The 24,015-nt window shown below is 35.7% G+C and overlaps 1 protein-coding gene across 6 annotated transcripts in view; it reads right to left on the minus strand.

Moving 5' to 3' along the window:
• Positions 1–2,531: 2,531 nt before the first annotated feature.
• The window catches only part of SIM1 (SIM bHLH transcription factor 1), a 70,092-nt gene continuing 48,608 nt past the window's right edge, over positions 2,532–24,015 (minus strand). For all 6 annotated transcript variants that reach the window (XM_039869384.1, XM_039869369.1, XM_039869376.1 and 3 more), the window contains 2 exons: positions 10,377–10,779; positions 2,532–8,313 (listed from right to left, as the gene is read on the minus strand). In XM_039869384.1, the coding sequence (XP_039725318.1) occupies positions 7,583–8,313; positions 10,377–10,779 (1,134 nt within the window). In that variant the 3' untranslated portion in view covers positions 2,532–7,582. The remainder of the gene's footprint in view (positions 8,314–10,376; positions 10,780–24,015) is intronic.

The following is a 24,015-nucleotide window of genomic DNA, read 5'->3' on the forward strand; positions in this document are numbered from 1 at the left end:
TCTGAATGATTCTTCTCACATTAGATCCCAATTACCCATTCCCAAGTGAACTCTGGAGACCTTAACCATAAGAAGACTCTTCAGGTTCAGTTTTTATATGTATACCAAACAAAGCTATCAGGAAATCCTCCCCAGAAACTGAGAATGATTTCCTTATGGCTTGGTAGATACTGCCAAGATTCCCTTTAAGGTTTACTTAGATAGCACCCGAGTAAGATTCCCATATGGAATTACTCCTCACACAGGAGCCTGACCTGGGGGGAAGCTGAACAAAGCAGAGATTATTTACAAACTCCCAAAGCAGGGGCTGTTTTATATTTCTCCCACCCTGGATCTAATTCCATAGGTAAATACAGCACATATTAAGTTATAAAGCATAATTATGAAAAGGCCAAGAAGTGCTACAGAGGATCAACCCTCCTGACACTGTGAGGCAGAGGCCAGGGGCCGGGCATGTCTGGACGGGCTGCCTGTGTTGCTGGCATCTGGGATTTACCACCACCACCACCAAGGCAGCCAGAGACAGCCTGATCTCAACAGGCTCATGTCGTCACTTAAATACATCTTATAGAAATCATCTGTGTTCTTCTGAGGGGCAGCTTTCCTGTCCGATAACTTTGGGGAAGTGTTCCTTTAATGACAATGTGGTATTTACAACAGCCCCATAAGCTCTACCCACAGGGTACCCACAAAACCATGCCCTTAAATAATATAGGCAATACTGGCACGTATCAGTTCTTAGTAAACGAGGCTTTGGTTGGTTTTGTTCCAAAGAGGAGGAAAAGAATTCCATGCAACAAAATAGAATATTCAAAGACTATCATGAAAAAGTAATACTTTTGGCTATCTTGAAAATGTTGGTTGAAAAAAATTGTATAGTTTTTAATTACCAATTAAGCCACTTGTATTTTGTTAATTGAGAAAGCCTCAACATTTTTTCAAATATCATGGGGATCCTGTTAGAATAATTTGCCTATAGTTTATTGTGTCCTAGACTTCCCTTGGTATCATGGTCATATGAAAGAAATATCAGAACACTCTTTCAGCAAGAAGGCAGATTACTGTATAAGAGAGCTGCAAGATTGGCCTCTCTCTCCCTCAGGCTGGTCATCATGTGTCAGTGTAATAATGGAGAAATAGCAGCCTAGCCCTGAGGCCATACATGGGGCTACTGAAGCTACCATTGACTGGATTGAGCAATCTGTTTTATTCAACCACCGTTTAGACAATATTTTCTTTCACTTAATTTTTTTATTACAGAAGGAAAGCAGCATGAAGTAAGGTAAAGTTTTGGAGCAAACCTGCCTGGGTTCATTTTTCATCTTTTCCACTTATTAGCTGTATCACTAAGTTACTTAATCACTCCGAGTCTCACTTTCCTCATTAATTAAATGGAGCATGTTGGTATGCTCCATTTAATGTGATGGTCTCTACCCAGTCTTCAGTGATAATCAGTTTGGTTCAGTGCACGGCACATGAGGATTCAATAAATGCTTGTCATTTTTATGATTATCTAAAGACTTTACACTTTCAAAGCACATAAGGAAAATCAAAGACCCTCTGTATGAGCTTTCCTGTAAGGTCTTATAATGAGAAAGATGCTTGGTGTCTATCCCTTTTGGAGCACGTAACAAGTATTCCATAAATGTGGATTAAATTGCAACTGTAGTTATTTTGGAGTATAAAGTAGGTGAGAACAATTTTATTTGCAGAAATGAAAGCACTAATACAAATATTTAAATAATTGTTGTAAAATATCTGATAAATGTTATAATATTAATGGCACTGATATTTTATGCAGCTTTGTCAAAAAAAAAAAACTATGAAACACAAACAACATCTCCCTTGCATTAAAAATACATTGTGTAGGTTTTCTGAATTGGCTAATGATTGACAATTTCTGAAATACATCAAGGTAAATCAGAAATCCCTGGAGAAAAAAAAAAATGTTAGGTGCTATGAAAATATGTAAGAGAGAACTACCTGGCAATATATTTTTGTTTCACCTTAATCCCTAATTCTGAATTTAAGAACTACTTTAGATTCCAAAATAACAATTATTCAACATGTGTTTTTTAATGTGTTTTTGAATGACAGCAAATGAAATAATCTCAATATTATATGTTTTCTTTTCCCTTGGGCATTAAAAATGTAATCTATACTTTCAAATTTCCTGTTTTATTTTAGCAAAGTGGAGACCAAAGAAGTCCTGCTTAAGATGTCCTAATAAAGAATTGAAAAAACATTCTCTAGTGTGTAATGAAAATCAGATCCATAACTTAATAATAATTGCAATGCCAGATTATCTCTTTGCGTAAACATGCCATAATGGATCTCTTAAGGGGTGTGTGTAGTGGTATTGTATTGTTATTATTATTATTGGTATTGACGGTAGTATTGATGATGAGTAGTGTTACTCATTCCAACAGAATCTAGAGCTAAAATGTTCCTTATTTCTTTACAGTTCTAATCTTCTGGTTGACAGTCTATTTTTTTTTATAGAGATTTCTACTTCAATGAATAATTCAGACTCAAACTGCATATTGGTAACTATATTTTAAACCAAAAAATTCCTCACATAATAAATACATTTTATGCACATTAACTTCGAATTTACTTCAGAAAGCTATTTACAATATAAATAATTATAAATGGGAACACTTTGCAAGATATCATTAACATAGCTAATATTTTCTACTTTACATTCCAAAGTAAAAGTTCAAATTACAGATTTATACTACGATATCACTAAAAACTATACATTGCAAGATGGTACTTGAAATATTGGCAATCAGTATCTTCTTTCACAAATATAATCCTTTTTATAGCATGTCAGTCAAAAAGCAAACAAAATATTTTATCTTTTTTGAAGTGCCTACTCATATGTTTCATTTTTTGAAATATGTCCCTTTGTAAAAAAAAAAAAAAGAAAAAGAAAAGAAAAAGAAAAAAGTTACAGTACTTCTAAAAACTTTTTCACACCAATTTCATTTCTTTTGAAATGTAAACACACCAGGGTTGTTGGGTGTAAATTCAACTGGGATTAAATGTGTTCCAGATCAGCAAATTAGGACAAACGTTCCAATATATAGGTTTATAAAAGCAAAGCCCCATGCAGCAAAATTACAATAAATAAAACTGTAAATTATTGATTTAAAATTATTAATTAGGATTTCTTGTGTAGACCATCAGTTTTTAAGGAGCACAGCAGAATAGAATCTTGTTACTTGCTTTACGATTACGAATGTGTGTTTCTGCATATAGACTGAAGGAACTTTGAACAAATCTCTATTCAGATATGAGCACAATCCCACTTTTTGAGTTAAGCATGACCCATACAATTCTTGTGCACAAGAAATGAGCACCACACATAAATTTCCTCCAAGGACATTTTCTATGTAAGATATCCTCTTCAGATGTTCATAGCTGTTCTGCCATTCATTTAAAGTTTAGAATGATAATGAACGTTTTATCCACAATACATTTCCAAGTTAGAACTAACCAATAGATTTTGCTGTTTTAGTGTTAAATTCCTATTCGCAAAAACTGACATTCACATGAAAGTTGAATCACTTGTTTGGAGAACCATAGGATTTATATTCTTTATTAAGTCATTTAAAAATAGGATGTATGTCTATGTCCTGTGATTTGAGTGAACTGGGGAACCAGATCTGGTCTTTTAAACTCTTTAAATTAAGGAGAGTATATTAAAGTGTAAGCAATTCCATTGGGCAAGGTAAGTGACTCCAAAATGGCCAAATCCTGTTTTCCAAATATGAGCATTCACTGTCACTTCCAAATACTACTAGTACCAATACAATTGCACTGAACATCTTACTAACATCCTGCTTTTGGGAGAGAGGGAGGGAAGGAGAGAGAGGAAAAAAAATTATAAATATCATACCTGTACTAAGAATGTCTGTTTAGCTGTATCAAACTTAATTGGTCTAGGTCTTAGGGGAAAAAAACCTTTTTTTTTTTTTAATTTAAAATATCTATCTATATTTTCTAAATGATCTTTTATGGAATCAATCCTCATCCTCCATTAAAAAAAAGAAAAGGAAACAAGTATATTATTCTTTTCTAGATCCCATTAAAACTTAAGTTGGATTCTCTGCCCTGTGGCATCATATGGCAGCAAAGTGTAGAGAAAATTAAGAATAGTACCCAATAGAAATACTCTAATCCCATAAAATAAAATCAAGAAAGAATAAGTGGGTTTTTTATACACACTGAGGGCAAATCTTTTATTACATCCTGTCTCGTTTTGAATGGCACATCAGCAACGTGCCATATTACCCTATACCTGGCAATTATAGGTTAGGAAACACAGCTCATTATATTGAACATAGTATGTTAAAATACAGAGCTGAAGCACATCTACATCTGACCTGTAGTGACTGTGACATTAATATCATGCATCTAAAAATATGCTGAATCTGTATAATTCTCAATAACAGTTTTAAAAATTTTTTCCCAAGAAAGGTAGGGGAAATACTCATTTATTTCTTTGGTCATCTAAATTTTTAAATTAGTTAGGGCAGGCAGGTAAAATGGGTAATAAAGATATTCTTACTATTACTAGAAAGCATGAGCTTTGTACCATCCAATAAATTGCTATATGTGAGAGTAATTGAAAAAAGCACTTTTCAATGAATTCCCAAGGTGATGTGAAAAGCATACTCTCTCTCTATTTTAATCAAGTAACATGATTCTCAGCATTTAATAAAGTTACAGAAGTCAAGGATCAAAACTAAAGTCAACTGATTAAGTTATTGGGAACACACTCCTTTTACAACCCATATTTTAAAATGACACAGATAGACATCTTCATTATGAGGCAATATGTTCCTGCACGCAACAAAATAATGTAGATTATAAATATATTTTAACACATCTATGTGTACAGCATATTAAAAAGGTACCTTGCCATAAACTGTCTCAACTTATCTTAGGTCATTTTGTAATAATCATGCCACATTGCAAAAAAATGTAAGCTATATAATACTGTGGGCCTATAAGGCATTATATGTAATGTAACAAATATGTTGCTATAAAATGATTGACATATAAAGTAAATAAATGGTTTCTATTTAACACTGGGTCAATCTATCAACATTTTAATTAACATGTAATTTAGTTAATTCTGTCTTCACTTAAAATATTGGTAATATTATTTTAAAGAGCATTATTCCTTTTGATTACCCCCTTATTTGTAGAGCTTATAATTTATTTCTTTCCTCAATTAACTTTCATACAAAAAATTCCACTAAAATTTCTTTAGTGATAGTCTTTTCTTTCATATCAGTTCATTTCCCTTGATTCTTAAGATTCTATTTCTTTTATAGGATCTGTCTCTGACCTTTTTAATAGAATGTATATCCATCAGTAAAGCCCATCTGTATAGATTTCCTTTCCAAAACACATATTCATCAGATATTTATGTCTTTGAACCATTTGTCCATCTACAGAATTCTACAAAATCTTTAGCATTCCTAAAACCTTACTTCATGTTGCAAAATGATCAAAAATCCATTTTAAGTATTCCAGGGGTTTCTCATAAATATTTTTCTCAAAATTACTGAATACTTTTGCTTTTATAGTTCAAAATTTAGTTTTTATTATTTGAACTTTTTTGAAAGTATAAATAATCACTAACTTTCTCACTTACTTGCACTTTTTCCATTTATAGCACAAATGTTGCTCTGTCATACCCAAGAAATATTTAATTTTACGTTGCCTCTTTTCTCACATACAAACAATCCCAAATTTATCTCTCAGATTATCATCATTCAGATTGTCACCTACCTACCTATGGATTGCCAAATAACTGTTACATGATGAAAATAGAGTACTAATCCCTGAGTGTTCAATGTCATGGTCTGTCTTCAAAATTATAAGTCAATTTCTTCCAATACATTCCCTCTTTGAATATGGCAAGAATTTCAGGCATGGGATTCCTAGGAAATATTATCTATGAAACTTCTTTATTCACTTATGCCACTTTGCTTTGATTACTAGAGAATAGTGCATTAAATAAATATTACTTATTTTTCTTCTCCTTTATCGGTTTTTACCACCAACATGTTGGCTGAACTAGAAAGTTGTCTGTAACTATACGTGCCTAAAAGAGCCCATGCACCTGCTTATGTTAAAAAAAAAAAAAGCATCTAGATCTCTATATGAGTACAGAAAAGCCAGGATGATAAGTTTGGATCACTCACAACAGTTAACTAGTTACCAAGTTCAGTTCTGCTGCACCAATGAACCACAGAACCATGGAACATTAGAATTGCCACACAGATGAAGAAACTGGGCCCAGTTGTGGTGAGTTGTACATCTATGTTCCCAAAATAAATTACAGGCAGGGCCAGAATCAGATCCAGAGATCCTGGCATCTAGTCGGCTGGTATTTCTACTGTTTTACGTGTTGTTTTTGTTGTTTACAAACAATAAGAAAAATGAACACTTCATCTGTTCCTTAATGAGTCAAAGTACTACTCTTGCCCTTTTAATCACTTGTCTATCAGCCTAAGCTTTTATCTTAGACCCTCTCCTGAGGCATTTCATATGTTGTCACACTTGCACATCTGTGCTTTGAAAAGTTTTCAAATATATGACACCGCTGTCATATAGCAAGCACTTTACTGGTTTTCCTTAATTGTTTTTGCACTTATTAGCCTTTTTCCTTGGTGAATTGGTTTGAATTTTTTATTTGGCTGGTTTTATGAGTCCCAAATATGTTGGTTACATATTCTGAGCCTTAAATTGTTTTTTTTCTGAGATACTATTTAATTTCTCTCTGCCTCTGGCCTTTCCATCTTCACTGAACTATTTCAAATTGGGCATACCAGGTTTTTGTTGTGTGTCTCAACATCTCAGTACTTTCACTTAGAAAAACCCTTACTGATGTCAATGTGATCCTATTCCTTGTCTAACTCAAAAGAAGGTAAAAAATCACCACTTCCTGATTGCTTATAATGGATATCAGCTGAAAACTCTCATTTTTATACCATATCCAGAACCATTTCCTTAATTTATACCTGAATCCAAATGAGCTAGCTGCTTAAAACCACAAAAAAGAAAGTTTACAAAATGTCTCTCTTTCTTAGTTATTTTGGGAGTAGAAATTTCTTTAAGAATCTTAATATGCTACTATTAAAAAAAGTTACCCATTTAGGGTGTATTTATGGTACACAGTATATATTTCTGCATGTAAAGTGTACAGTGCAGTTTGTAGATAGCAAGATGTGTGTATGAGGGTCACCGGATCATCAAACGCAATGTTGTTGTCCGTCTTTCACATGGCATATATGCTCACTTAACCTACACGAGTATTTTTCTATTCAAAATTTTATCTATTCTGGTTAGAGGGGCAATTTGTATATTCACTTTAGCTCCATTATCTGTATATAACCTTGAATGCTAGTGATGTTTTCTTTGACTTCAAAGGAACACATTTCAAATACCCAGGAACTGAAATTATCCTAACAATCTGTAGCATAGTAAATGCTTGTCATGGGGCATTAAACTATAAATATGCTTCAGAGATCCTTAAAGAATAAAATATTTTAGAAAAACATCAGCTTCCATTGGTTATTATAACAGATGTTCCCTTGTGTCCTTGTGCTGGGTCTGGCTGCATCCTTAGATGGGAAGTTACATCAAAGTGTGAGCCATTACAGCCCAAGGAATAGTTTCTAATGGTTTCACTGTCATACAAGTGCTCCAGGGCATATCCAGTTAATGTGTAAGCATGCTTATCAAAATACTGCCGGTGAGAGCCAAAGCAGTTTGGAGAGACAGCAGGATGGTCTCCTGCTGTCTGATGAGGAGACATATCCGAATGGAGATAGTCTTTAGCTAGGATCAAACTGGATTTTGAAATGCGATCTGAATTGGGACTACTTATTCGAGACAGTGCAGTAGGACTGTTGTCATAGTCATTTTCATGGGGGCTCAGCATCTTTCCCTCTCTCTGCTGGATGTGGTCACACGGTGAAGTGTTGGCAAGAGTGGAGCCGTGGCAGACTTCGCCTGTCGGTGGGGGCTGTTGGTAGTTTGCAAAACAGAGGGAGTGTTTTTTCCCAGCTCCATTAATGGAGGCCAGTTGGTCTGGGGGCGCTTTCCTTAGCTGCAATCTGTTCTCTTCTTCTTTAATCATTTGCTGGGTGGCTCTTATCAGAGTTTCAATTTTGCTAGGTTCATGTGGGCTACTTTGATACTGATCGGTGCGATATCGGTCACCTGATTCACTGGCAGACCCAGGGTCTGGAGAACTGACCACACTATCTTCATCCCAATGACCTCGTCCTAGAAATTAGAAAAGGTAAAAAGTAAATGGTCTCAAAATTTATCCCCCAAAATGTAAGTGTATTTCTTTCTAAAAGAAACCTTATATCTTTCATTTTTAATATATGCACCAGTATTTGAAACAGACACAGGTTCACATGACAGACAGAATGTCAAAGTATTGTACTGGAATTCATAGTTCTGTGGCTTTTAAGTGCAGATAAGTTTATAACAAGTTTTTTAAGTTTATAACAAGTTTTTTAGAAGGTAAACCTTGTTTGTGGATTGTGAATGCCAATTAGCGAAACAGCAAAGTGTGTTTATACTTCATGTATGCAAATCATTGGACCTGCCCAGCTGTAAATAATTAAAGAAAAATACTTAGCATTTGGTTTATGATATTTTCTAGGAAAGTGTCATGTTAAATTGATGCTTAGAAAATACTTTCAATTGGATTTGAGGAAGACAATGATAAAGGCTGTACTATTTTCTCAATTTCAAATAAGTCACCTAAAATGTTAATATTGCTAAATGTATCTTAAGCAGAGTTACAATAAAACTCTAATGTTAGTTTTTAAACTGAGGGTTAAGAATATATTTATATATAAAATATATATTCATATATATATTCATATGTGTGCATGGATATATATGTATTTTGTCCTAATCAAAAATATAAATATTGTCTTTTCAAATCTAGTGGTGAAAATCTCATTTTTACATGTAATCATACAATAACTCTGGTATCTTAGATGTCTCTGAAATAAAGTGAAGAAGAAATACTTAAAATGTTAATAACAACCCATTTTGAGCCAAGGAGAGAGATCTAATATGGAGGAATAGTGCCTCCAAAATACATTCCATAAATTAAATTATTCTCAGAGTAGAGTGAAGTCAATATAAAAAGGAGGAACACAGGAAGGGACACATAAAAGCTGTAAACTGCTTAATGCAGCAAAGAGGCCCTGGATTACACTATTCACAACTTTTCTTTTCTCTTGTCTTATTTTATTTCTAAAATAAGGTGAAGCCAGTGTTTTCATTTGACTCCATTTTTTGGCAAGCAATTGGCCTTTGCCTTGAGTTTCCATTACCAGTGTACCAAATTAGAGAAACTCAAAGTAAAAAGAGAAAAATAAAAGCGCAAAAACAGAAACAAATTAAAGACATAAAAGTCAGTCAGCACTGGGTGGTATCTGGCAGAAGATTTTACGGGTGAGTACAACATTGTCTAGCATACTTCTTACCCTAAAGACACAGCAAGAAGAGTAATATTGGGGCCATCGAATCAATCTTAATGTCACCGACTTTTAATGAAATAGGTAAAGTTTTGAGGACCCGCCTGGACCCAAGCTTGAAATGGGCAGAATGGGCTTCGCTTGACGAGTTTACTTTCGTATGACCAAAGAAGAGCATTACTACACTAAAGACTTTCACTGTAGTGCCCATTTCTGTGTGTTCATGAAGCCATGTAATAATCTCAAGGTGCAAATCTTTGTAGATTCTACATATCACTCCACCCTTTACTCACAGGGGACATTGTGGGTTGTCATAATGATGAGGGAAGGCAGCAGCCGCTGGCATTTAATGCCCAAAAGGCCAGAGAGGTTAAATTTCCTGTGATGTGAGTGATAGGCCACGAAAGACTGGGACATCCAACATGCCAATAGTGCCCTCATAAAGAAACACGGCTGGAAGAGCCCCCAAACTACTTAAGTCCACATGCAAAGCATGAGAATATAAAAGAAAATGATACACAAGAAATTGAAATGCATACATACTACAAGTTCAATAGACTTAACAATTAACTTTAACTTAATTACTATACTTATTTTTTTATGTCTAAAATGGGAATCATTTTTACTCACCTGTCCAAAATGAATATATTTGGCAAATATCAGCAAAGCGAATGTACTTAAAGTACCTGGAATTGGTTTTTAAAATCTCACTGGTGTGAGTGTCTAATTTGTAAATTCAAAGGAGAAAACCATTAGGTCAGTCACTCTGGTGTCCAACCTAAAATATTATAGACCCGCCCAGGGGCCCAATGCTGCGAACTCAAAAATCATTTCGGCTACCCTTACCGTGGATCCTATGGACTGAAGCGATGTGAGGCATACTGTTTTCATAGGCTTCTCTGCTTTCTGGGGAGGCCTTGGTCAGGGGCAAGGCGGCACGAGAGCCCCACCAGGGCTCTCTCCCGGCCGGCGGCGCTCCCAGGAAGTACCTGCCCGCCTCGCATCGACCTCCCTCGCAGGCCTGGGTGTGGAAATGCCTCTCCTCCACCAGCCTGGAGTGGTCGAGCGCAAAGCCATAGCAGAGAGAGCTGCGGTCTGAGAACTGTCTGTAGGCGCAAGACGCGTCGTGCTGAGACCCTGGCCTGTCCGTGGGGTCCAGGAGCTGCGGCGAGGCTGTGTCGGTCAGGGGACTTCCTCCCCACTGGCTGTCGTGATCAGATTCCGATCTTTCCGTGTGAAATCCGGAATACTGTAACCAAGAGGGTGAGAAATGTACATTTTTAAAAAATATCCTTTGTACTCTTCAAGCACCTCTAAGGTCATATTGGGCTTACAGGTTCCAAAACAAGACTTATTTTAGGACCAGGCTGGGCACCCACGACTTGATTTTGTCTGCTGAAAGGAGGAGATAAAAATAATAACGACATGGGCGGAACTAAATGCCAGGCGGTGAAAAGTACTTCATGTGAATTATCCCCTGCATAGTTCTTACGTTAACCCTTTAATGAAGATATTAGTAACCCATTGTACGGATGGGGCAGGTAAGGCCCAAAGAAGGAAAATGATTTGCCCAAGGCCACAGGGTTAGCGGGTGGCAGAGCCAAGATTCAAAACCAAATTCTCTATCACTACCCAAATGGTATTGCCAAAGGGAGAGTCCGAGAAAGCTACATATTTTATTTCTATTTGTTTTTCATATCTTTTTCTGACTCTGCACCTGACTCTTCAAGTGGGACTGTTAACTCTCAGATGGCCGTGCCCACTACACAATCGAATAGTTAATAAATGCTTACCTAATTCCACTGCAATATAACTTAAAAAGTCTTGCCCATATGAGCTGGACCTATTCAATGGGGCGTGTTTCTTGCTTTCTAAAGTAAACTTTAGAGATGCATAGGATCATCAGGACAACACAGCTGCAGGCAATGCTGAGCCTTGTTGGAATCATGCCCCGTACTTGTTGCCAGAGTATTTGGTCTGGTGTTGAAAGAAACGTAAAAGGCTCAGCAGACCTCCGTAGGATGTATGCTCAGTCTGAAGATCCTCATGAGCCACTAAAATTAGTAATATAATTTCTACCAGTTTCGGTTACCTAATGCCAAACACAATCTAAGTACTATTATAGAGATTGCCTGCTATGATTATAATAGATGCTATTTACTGAGACCTTTCTATGTGCCTGGCAATGCTAATCATTTTGTGTGTGTGTGTGTGTGTGTGTATGTGTGTGTGTGTGTGTGTATACATATATATATATATATATATATATATATATATATATATATAAAATCATGGAATCCTCATAAACACCTGGGCAGTAACATATTTCCATTTCAAAAATGAGGAAACTACATCACCGAGAGTTTTACTAAGATGGTATGACCAACCTACAATCTATCTGGTCTCAAAGCCTGCACTCCAAACCATGATTTTACACTTAAACAAACAAACAAACAAACAAAACTCTGTTAAGGAAGAGGAGAGAAAAAAAGATCCAACGTTAGAGAGATTTCCAGAAAACTGGCAAGAACTGTTTTACAGTCTCAAGAACCAAAATATAAGTCCATTTTATGTTTTCTTTTTTACCTCCGAGGAAATAAGGATGGCCATGTGTGGTAGGGATTGCGGGGAGAGAGAAATTCCTAGGCTCTTGTTCCTGACTTGTCATGTGCAAAGCTCACTCTGAGTAGAAGGAAGAATCCGGACTCTTTCTAGTTCAGTGCAAACAGGCAGCCCTGCCGCGGGGCTCTTGGAGCCAGGGAGATGAGGTACAGAATTTCTTCTGGGGGAACTCCAAAGCACGCTAATCAATACAGCATGCTCAAAACAGAATTCTGTGCAAATTCCAGGTTAAAGATTTTTTTGTTACCATTTCTATTACTTTAATTATTTTACAAAAGTACATGTGGACCATCAGCATATTCTAGCAAGAAAAAAAAATAATGATCAATTCAATGTCTCTCTCTGAAGGACTGACCATAAGAAAGTTACATCAAGCCATCCCGAGCTTCATTTTCCTTCCTAGGTCACACCTCCACATGCCATCGGTCTTTTCTCCCCATGAACACCATGCCACATTCACTTTCACCAGGTGGGGGTCGGTACCCGCTCTTGTTATGAATGAGGATCAGAGTGCTATACATTACCCCTTTGCTAACGCCATCCATGCACCTGCCTAGGAAAAATTCAGGTCATCCGTGCTATTCCAACCTAGGAATTGCCCAGACTCTGCTTGTTTTGATAAAAGTATCAACCAGGCCTATTTCTGAAGTACTCCAGTCAAGACTTTTGAGCCCTGTTGAGAGGGGGAAAAGCTTTCCCTGAGTGTATATGGGAAAGTGCTATTGGCGCAGCAGAGAAGAACATTCTGTCTTCCGCTCACAAAGAAAATTCAATACGATGTAACCCTGGCATACATGAGGTACACATTTCAAGAGCACCGAAAGAAGAATTTCATGGATAAGCCTCTTGTCAATAGTAGGAAACTACAACAGCAAGTACACTGCCCTTCAAGCAGGCAGAAATTGGGTGGCTGAGTTAGACCAAGACCTCACATTGCTCTAGAGACACGTTGGAAAAGCCTAGCTGTAAACCTTTGTTTTTCAAGACCTATAAACTTACAACTGTGTGCACCATCACAACTCTTAGCCACATTCATCCCTTTAGAAGGAACTGCGCTGAATAGAAACTCTGTTGAGAACAGTACAAACCCATAATTGGATCTAAACTATTTCAGGTGCTCATTACATATTAGAGGAAAGAGAGAGAGAGCAGAAAGGAAGGTAGCTGACCAAAAAATATAGGCATCGTGTGAAACACAGTGAATGGATGCTGCTTAACAAGGCTCCTGGTCTTCCTCACATCTACTTTTGCTGCTTACTACATGCACCATCTTGGGCAAATGATTTAATTTCTTTTGTCCCTACCAAAGGCTGAATTGGGGCCATTTAATGGGAGACGCGCAAGGGACAGGGAGCCAAGAGAACTGGTTCCAGATCAATCTCTGCTTATAACTCTCAGGGTAAACTTGAATAAATTGCTTTCTCTTTCTCAGCCTCATCTGTCAGATGACATATCGGTTAGATTAGACTTCCTCTAATTTTTCTTCCAGCTCTAAAATTCTATATGATACAATCATTATTTGATATCCTTTCTAGTGCTGAAATATATGATTCACATGCCTGTCCCTGCATTTCACTTATTTAAAGACGATAAATTATTCAGAACTATAATCCATGTCCAGGAATTCTTATTGTCATGGTTATAAGAAGAAAATTATAATTTTGTTATAATGTCAACTTTCCCCCAAGTATCCCATTATGGCACAAGTTTTGTAGGAATTACATGATGCCTTTTGGTCAATAAATTATTACATTCTAGAAGCTTCTGAGTATAAAGGACAATGGCAGCCATTTGAATCTATATCTGTCTATACAACCTTCTCTCAGAACATATAAGGCCACCAAAGAGCACAAATGAAATCACATATGACCCATGCTATTAGCATTACTAAGAGGCAGAGAATATGCCAAACTTCAAACTTCAAATTATTTATAAGTAAAAAAAAAAAGTCCCACAGCATCTGCTATGAGTCTGTCGGTATAGAGAGAAGGGTAAGGGGAGGTTTAAGAGACTCCATGAAAAAAAGAAGGGGAAAGAGAGAGCGAGAGTGAGAGCAAGAGAGAGAGCGAGAGAGAGAGAGAAGTTTAGGACACTGGCAAACAGACAAAATCATACTCAGAAAATAAAAGTACAATACAAGTAAGTGCCAAAATATGAGCACAAGTCAGTATCTGGTGGTTCACAGCACTGCCTATAGTAAAGAGGCTCAAAATCAAGCAAAATGCAAAATGGCAGCTTTAAAAAGTGTCATATCCATAAGAGAAGAAAGTAAATTGAGACTAGGTGGTATCCCTCAGAGACAATATTAAAAGGAAAGAATAAAAGGAGGGGAATTAAGGATCCAGCAAACAAGAAAGAAAAACAAGACAGGCAAATCCATCTTTCCTCCTTCCCCTCTTTACCACCATCATCATCCATTTACAAACTCTTTCACAAAACTGACAGGAAAGAGTGCTCTTGAAATAGTAATCCAGCCCAAGAACAGGGAAAAAATTAAACTCTCTATACTCCTGTAGGGAAAATAAAAAGAAAGTGAAAAATTAAACTCCTGTAGGGAAAATAAAAAGAAAGTGAAAATATAAACATCTCAGCTGGATAAAAATTCTTATCAAATAACCAACCATGAAACAAAGAAAAATTATAAGACAACAAACACTCTAAACTGTAATAAGTACCCTCAACAAGCATTTGGAGACACACATACACACCTGACATACACGCATGGGTGCACAACACCAGGAATCAGATATTTAAAACTAAGAAATGAACAACAACAACAACAAAACCGCAACCACCACAAAACAGGAAAAATGCAGTAAATACTAACCAAACTCAAAGAAATTGAATAAATGAAGAATAAACTACAAGTTGTGGAAAGGAGAATACGTTTAAATAAAAATTTAAAAAGAGAAATTGAAGAAAGCCTGGAAAACACGTAAGGAAACAAAAATTGGATAGAGAAAATAAAAGGATCAGAGAAAATAGTTAAAAGAAGATAGAGAATTTTCAATATATGCATAACATTTATATAGAAGGGAAAGGAACTAGAATTGTTAACACAATTTGAAAAAGAATAATAAAGTGAAAGAATCCGTCTACCCAACTTCAAGATTCACCATATGGCTAAAGTAATCATAACTGTGTGGTTTTGATAGAGAAATAGATGCACAGATCAAAAGAACAAAATAGAGAACCCAGAAATAGACCCACACAAATATGCCCAACTGATTTTTGACAAAGGTGCAGAAGTAGTCAATAAAGGAAGGACAGATTTAACAAATGATGTTTTAGTACTTGGACATCCATAGGCAAAAATAACATGAACTTCAATTTGTCTCATACCTTATATAAAAATTAACTCAAATGGATCACAGACTTAAATGTAAAAGGTAAGGTTGTAAATGTAAAAAGTAAAATTTTAGAAAATAACATGAAAGAACATCTTCAAGAGCTGGGGCTAGATAAAGAGTCCTTAAGTTGATATCAAAATTACAATGCATCAAAGAAAACTTTGATAAATCAGATTTGATTGAAATTGAAAACTTTAGCTCTGCAAACAACCCTAAGCTACAGACAGGGAGAAAATATTTACAAACCGCATATCTGAAAAAGGATGTCTCTAGAATATATAAAGGACTCTCAAAACTCAATAATAATAAAAAACAAAATAGCGAAAGACATAGAGACACTTCGCCAAATAGATATACGGGTGAGATATAATCTCATGAAAAGATGGTCAACATCATCGGCACTTATGGTGTAAATTAAAATTACGATAAAATATTACACCATACTTATAGATTGGCTAAAATATAAAAAACAGTGACAATATGAAATGCTGACAAAGGTGCAGGAAAACTGGTTCACTCATACACTGTTGGTGGGAATGTAAAATGATATACAGTCTCTAGAAAACAGCTTGGCAGTTTCTAAAAAGAACTAAACATGCAATCGTGGACATTTTCCAGATAAATGAAAATTATATTCATACAAAAACCTATACATGAATGTCCATAGCATCATTTTTTCCCACTTCCTGACCCTCTTTAATTTTTACCTTTCTTTTTTTAAAAAAAACTATTTATAATTGTGGTAATATACATATAACCTACAACTTTTGATCTTTCCCATTTTTAAGTGTACACTTTAGTGGCAGTGAGTGCATTCACACTTCTGTGCAACCATTACCACCATCCATCTCTAGAACTATTTATCTTACAAAACTGAAACTCTGTACTCATTAAACAATAATTCCTTATTCTCCTTTCCCTCCAGCCTCTGGAAACTACCATTCTACTCTCTGTCTTTCTGACAAAGGAAAAACAAATGAGCCCCAGGAACTCCCAACTTGGCCTGGGTTTGGGGGTTCCTAGAACCTAGCCACCTCAGAGATCTTTCAGAAACTCTTTATCTAATCACCTCACTCTCTTGCTTAAAAACATTGTTTTTTCTTGTCTTTTTTTTCCTATTCATCAAATAACATAGCAATAGCACCTATATAAAGCAGAAACTATGAGATGCAAAGAGAAATAGAGAAATATCCCAATAATAGGAGACTAAGACACTACTCTCAGTAAAGTAGATTAAAAGAAAAAAAAAAAAAGAAGAGGAAGTAAAAGAGAAAGAAAAACTACAGAAGATTTAAAAAAACAAAATCAATCAGTTAAATGTTATGACTATATATCAAACTTTACACACTGATAATAAAGAATAAATCTCAGTATACATGACTAATTATCAAAATTGATTAAAATTTATTAGGCCACAAAGAAAAATACCTCGGTAAATTTCATGAAGAAGAAATATTATAAATAACATTCTCTGACCACAATGAATAAAAAATAGAAATTAAAAATAAATTTTTAAATATGATCTTTCACGTGGGAAAAAACCATTAAGCAACTCTTTGGGGAAAGAGGCAAAATACAAACAAAAACTATAGAATTTCTGGGGGGAAGATAATGAAAATACTATCTATCTGGATTTATGGAATGTACAGCTTAGACACCTTAAATCAATAAAAATAAAAGAACAAAAATAAATTCAATTCTCAATTTAAAAGCTAGGAAAATGATCAAAGAAAGCACAATAAAAAATGGTCAAAAGACATAAACTGATTATACAACAAAAAATATTAAAATAGTTCTTAAACATATGAAAAGATGTTTAACTTTTTAATAAGATAAATGTAAAATAAAATGACACCGAGATACTATTTCTCAGTGATTAAATTAGCCAAAATTCAAAAGCTCGGCAACACATTGTTTGGTAGAGTGTTGGAAAACAGTACTCCCGTATGTTGCTGGTGGGAATGCAAATGGCTGCGAACTGTATGGAAGGAAATTTGACAATCCCTCACAAAAACTGCAGTTTTCCACTTCTAAGGAATTAGAACTGGACAAAGCAATACACACTGGAGTATTAAGGTTTAGATAAAGAGTCATCATGTATAGAACCCACTCTAAAATGGTTCAGAAAAAAATAAATAATGAGAGAAGATGGAGGGGAAAACAGAGAGAGAGAAAATGACAACGCAAAGTATGGCAAAATGTTAAGCACTGGTGAACTTAGGTTTCATATACAGGAATACTCTACTATTCTTGCAACTTTCCTTTATGTATGAAATCATTGCAAAATAAATGTTCAAAAATCAAAAAATCCTATATAGTAAACTTATGTCTTATTCTTATAGAATTAGAGATGCCATTTTTAAAAAGACATTTTTTCTGAAGAAATGGAAACTTGCTCTAATAAAGCTATATCTGAATCATTTAAGTATCTTTGTTTTTATTACTGATTATTAACAATTCATGCATAAAAATGTAATTTAAAAGTTATCAACTGGTAAAAAAAACAGTATTGGACTCAAATATGAAAGGACCCTGATCTACTAGCATCCCATATGACCTGTACAAAATATCATTTTCCTTGGGCCTTGATTTTCCCATCTGCAGAAAAGAAACAAGCTACCTACATTATAGGATTACAATGAAGATCAAATAAATAATATGCATGAAAATACTCTTAAAAATGCAAACATGTTACAGATATATATGTATCATGTACAGGTACTTAATGACTTTCATGTATATTAACAAAAATGGTTATCATATCACTCACTATCTTTTAAAATGATTTTTTCTCCTAGGCCGTATTACCTAGAGAACATATTTTCAGTCCCATCCTACGGGCACGTAAAAGGTAAAACACATATGTTAAAGGATAAAGAAATCAGCATCCCAACGCAAGAAGAAATCAAGCCACTGATCAATTACCTAAACAGTAGGGCCTTTCTTCCAAATATTCTGAATTTCAAAGCCGAAATGCACTTTGGTACCAATGATTTTTATCACTTAAACTTCGATTAAAAGCCCAAAGATCTGTTTTAAGGGCGGAGAGACAGTGTGTCATGATCCATTAGAATATATGCAAGCCCCATGGATGGTTCTCCTAGAGATTATTGGTATCCATACTACTTTCAAGTAAAACAAAATTATTTTAGGAGCTATGGAATATCTGTTCTTCTTCCTTTGAAAAGGTAATAACACTTTCTCCTATATTTAAAGCTACGAAACAATGATTTAATACTTTCTTTTAATTAGGTACATCAATCAATTAAAGAAGGCTCACTGAATATTAGTTTTTGGCTAATTTTGCTGAAACCTTTGTTTTTCCTTCTTAGAAAATATTTTTATCATTCTGAATACTCTACACCTTAATTTACTCCTATTTCTTATTTAAAATTTAATTTTCAAAAAATCATTCATTTTGGCCTATTAAAAAATTAGTCAGATGAAGGATAATTTGGTTCTCATAAACATGAAACCGAATGCCACCACTAAAGGTGGGCTAAAACTAACAGCACAGAGCTTGAATGACTGCCAGAAATGGATGTCAGACGACATCCACATTCCCCAGCTCCCCTTAAGGATTCAGCTCATGAAAGAATCATTCCTTCTGAAAGAGACTAAGATTTCATTTGGTTAAAAGTCTGAGCCATCACTTGGGGCTTTATATGCATCCAATGGGAACAATTTACAATAATTCCTTCTACAATTTATTCTAATATTTGAGTATCTACTATTTGCAAGGCAGTGTGCCAGGTGATAGGAGAAACACAGTCTCACCTTACAAGTGTTCACATTAGGAAGAGTATAAATAATGCACAGAACATAACTTTAATACAAGTTAGAAAATGGTAAGGGCCTGAATAGAGAGAAACACAATATAGTTTAGGTGTTCACAGAAGGGAGCCATTTCTGTCTTTTAACACTGTAGTTGCTCAGGAAGAGAAAATGGACTACAAATGATTAAGAGGCAATTTACTATATGATTTGCATATGCTAATCCACATAACAACAATAATAACTACAATTATCAAATATTTGCTATTTGCTAGTTGCTATGCTGAGATCCCATAGATATTATCTTGTTAAATGTCAACGACATTTTAAAAGTATTATTAATTCCTTTATGGATGCAGCAAATGAAGCTCGAAAAAAAAAATTTGCCCAAGGTCACATGATTATGAAGTTTAAGAGGAGAGATGCAATTGCAGAGCCCTTGTGCTTTCCAGTACCCCAGGCTCATCTAGGCTTAGGGACTTAGACAATAAAGACGGCCATACACTACCATTTAAGCAGTAATGCATCCCAAGTCCCCAGGCATATTTTTACAAAGGGGGCTTTCTCCAGCCTTAGCACTCCAGTAAACCATCTCCACACACCCGTGGGTGATGTTCTCTCACCAGTGAAGCACTCTTCCACCACAATTACACCCATGGATACTCTTCTTTAGATAACAGCCATGAGATTCATTCCTGCCCCAACAGCATGTTCCAGACAGGTGCTCTGCATTCATCTGGATGTGGCAGCAACAACCCAACTCAGGAAAAATGCCAGATGTTCCAACAATAGATGTTACAGTTATCTATTTTTTATTCTGGCAGCTCATTGAGGTTTTTATCATTTCTAGCTGTAAAATAAAGAGAGAGACCCTCTTATGGTAAAGTCCTGTTTTCCATGAAAAACTTTCACTCTATCAAGCATGAGCAGCTTTCCTCTTGATTTGTGTCTGAACCATGAGAAAAAAAAACATCACAGATGCAGACTGCATTGTACTAAGAACATATGAACGCTTTTAAATCACTTTTATCTTACTTTTTACTAATGTAACCCTGAAACATAAAATATGTTCTTTTTTTTTCCATTCACTGTTATGGGAAGAACAGATGGTAAAAGGGTTAGATTAAAGTAATACAGCATGTCCATTAAAATAACCTCCACTGCTGGGCTGCTCCCTCAAACAGGAGTTGTATTTACTATGAAGAACGGCTTTGGCTTCCACACGTTGGAAATTGCTGGGGGTTTTCTCAAGGATAAACATCAGCGTAAAAGAGAAACTAATGTCAGAATCAAATGCATTTTAAAATGACAATTATGCAAGATATTTTGCTAATCTGAGAGGCTGACTGAAAACACATGTCTGCAATAATGTAACAGAACAACCGTCAAATAATAGAGTCCATTTCTAACCTGAATAAACTGGAATATCCAGAAATCATAACTAACTGAAACTGCAAAGAAGATATCAAGAGACATTATTTTCTATGTTCCTGCACTCCTACTAGTGGCAGGGAACATTTTTCACTGCTATTTCATTTTTAATTTATTGTCTTATTAATCAACGGCAAGAATAATTCTGTGTAGACTATACATTATGACTGGGTAAGTATAACATGATTTCTACACAAGCCTCACAAATATTTAGCTTTGGAAAAAAGCCCTCAGGAATTTTTTTTAATGATTTAATTACATATAGCTCCAAAAGAGGTAAGCTTTAAAAAAAGAAAATCCATTCTGAAACAAAAATTACCAATCTTGTGTCAATTCCAGAGTCAAAATGGTTTGACTAGAGGAACCGAGCAATAAATATTTCTTTTTATACCATAAGTAATTAAAAAGCAAATACTGACTCAAAATTCAATCACTAGAAAATTTAAATATTTTTGTAATTTCTTTCTTCATTCTAGAAAATGATATAAATTATCAGCTTCTCAAAATCAACTTTTAAGAATGTGTTCACAAGATTTTCATTCATTATTTTTATGATTTGCTCCACTTATAGTATAATCTATGACTTGTTGCGAAATGATTTTAACTTTAATCCACATTTTAGTTATTTTTAGCTCAGAGAATTTTCTGATGAGAAATATTTTATACCTATAAATTCTCTGATATATTGCATGAAGTAGAAACATGGAAAGTTTTTAACATGCCTCAAATGTGGTTTGAAATGTCATAAGCCTTCTCTTAATCCACCCCCCACAGTTACAAAAATGTTCCTGGGATTTGGTTCATTCATTTTTCTCACAGAAATGTAACCATAGTCGACATCTCATTAGCTGTCAGGGTGATGTACAGCTGGAAGAGAATCAGCACACCGGACCAGAGGCTGGGTTTCCTCCAGTGTAATTCTATAAGGAATCTCCTATGTGGTTCCATATGGGGAGAGCTGTTCCCAAACCATGAAATCCACAATTCACATCCTTTTTTAAATCCAAAAGTAAAGTGGTAAAGTCCTAAAGGCTTGCAAGCATTCTCATTGCACTGAAGATTTTAAACAGGTAATAAACATAGAATAAATATTTAAATAAGCTTTTTAGGTCCTGGCATATATAGCTGTAATATCTCAATTTGCACATATAATAGAGAAATAGCTCTAGCTCATTGGGTAAATCATGTGTTTCCAGGACCGGTAGCTAGTTTTTATGGTAATCTTCTATTACGGGCTTCTGGCATAAGCCAGATCCACTTCTATCCTTTCCCCAATACTCTGACTCACTCTCTGATTTTGCACATATAAGTGGCAGATTAGATGGGCTTGAATTAGATGGATACAGGTGGTGCCACCTGCTCCAATGCCTTACTACAGCTTTGTTTGGTCATCCACTGGTTTATTCTGGGTCTGGACAAAGGACGGGCTGCCCAAGCTGTTCTTAGCAGTGTCCTAGGACTGGGCCAACAGATTGGCAGGCATATTATTACTGGCTTTCTGCATGCTGAAAGAAATCTATTGGATTTGTAATTTTGTAAAAAGAAATTAAAGCTCAAAGGCCCTCTGCCAAGTTGATTTCAACTTGGTGTCTGTAAATGGAAGGATGGATCTACCTTTTCTTCTTCTAAGTCAAGCTCAGTTAAATGATGAGGAAAATTATCTATTAAACAATATACATCAAAATCTTTACCTTTAAACACAGCAATTCGATGCACTATGATGTGCTAAAGGGTTTCCTAAAAATCTGTGACAGATGGAAGAGTTAAAAAAAAAAAAATCTAGATTTCTTAGATAAAGATACCTAAATCTAACATTCTTAACTCTAAGTTTCCTTTTATGAGTGGGTCAAATCCCACCAAGAACTGTTAATTAAGGTGTTGCTCTCTTGAATGTCATTATTTAGTTTTAACAAAATTTTATTTTATGGATTTTATTAAAATAACTTTCCCTGGATACATTTTGATGGTGAATGCAGCCATTTCTCTCTTCTCTGTTTAGCTGGGAAGCAGAATCGCAAATTCCAGCCATCACTTCCATTAAGCCAGAAGCAGAGGCTTTCCATTTTATTTAGCACAGCTGCTCCACCCGCTGCCCAATTTCTTTTTGACATTAAATCTCCCCCAGATCCAAACCATCCTATATCCTAGAATAGAAATATGTTTAATATAAATTATACCCAGAGATCTGTGGAGATGAGAGGTGACACTACAGCTGTGCTTTGGTGGGTAGGTGGGTAGGATTTAAGCTCAAGAGGAAAAGTATCCTTAGGGAGAGCACGCAGCATGCTCTAGTAAGAGTGGAGAGCTGATGTAGGAGCAGCTAGAGCGGGTAGGCAGAGGTGAAGATGTAGCCTGGCTCAGATTATAGAGAGTGGATCTCATTCTATAACCGATAAGGAGTCTCTCTAGGTTTTTAAGTAGGGCCAGGAGTGGGGAGTCATGAGGGAGCTCCATGACAAAAATGACATTTCAGGAAGCTTACACTAGCAGGAAAGATCAGGACTGAGTGAACAATGAGGAGGACGATAAAGTAGTTTCATACTAGATGCTGGGGCAGGTGTAGATATAAAATATATATGGTTATTACTTTCAACGAGATTATAGACAAAGAGAGGAGATATGACATATCTAGAAGGTGGTAGAAGATAGACTATTCTAAACAGAGGTCCAAAGGAGAAATATAAGTTAATTATATACCATGAAAGAAGACAGTATTCAATCTGGGCCTTAGAAAATAGGCAAAATTTGGAAAATTTCATGAGTTCAAGCATGGAGGCAGAAAAGGACAAGGCATTCATCAAATAGTGAGCAGAAGTGTCTGGCTGGATCACAGGGTTCAGGTAATTTTGGACCCAATTTTAGGTGACCTTGAATAACAGCAAGGGCTGTGGAAAGTCTCCAAGCACTGACATGATCAGTGGTCTTTTAAGATCAAGCTGGGAGACAGGGCAAACTAGAGAGGACAATTTTTCTAATTGGGGAGAAAATAAGATGTGTTGCAATCCTTCAGTGAGGGAGCTCTTAGGACCCAGGCAACAGGAGAAGGATAAATGAGTGAAGATAGAGAAAAGCACAGGTGATAGATCAAGCATTAGTCTGGTCCTTGAGGGGGCATCCAAGGGATGTAGGGTTTTATTAATTACCATCCAATAGCCTCACTGAAAGCCTTGCAAACAGAAATAAATTTGAACCCATTGATAATTCCCCATGGCATGTGAGGTCTCTAGGCCTGGAGGCCATTGGTTCTCTCACTGTCAGCCCCCAACTCCCACCTCCAGACCACAGCTGGAAGGGCAGTTCAGCCCCAG

Source organism: Pteropus medius, unplaced genomic scaffold (assembly GCF_902729225.1).
Source record: "Pteropus medius unplaced genomic scaffold, Ma_sr-lr_union100, whole genome shotgun sequence".
Lineage (NCBI taxonomy): Eukaryota > Metazoa > Chordata > Mammalia > Chiroptera > Pteropodidae > Pteropus > Pteropus medius.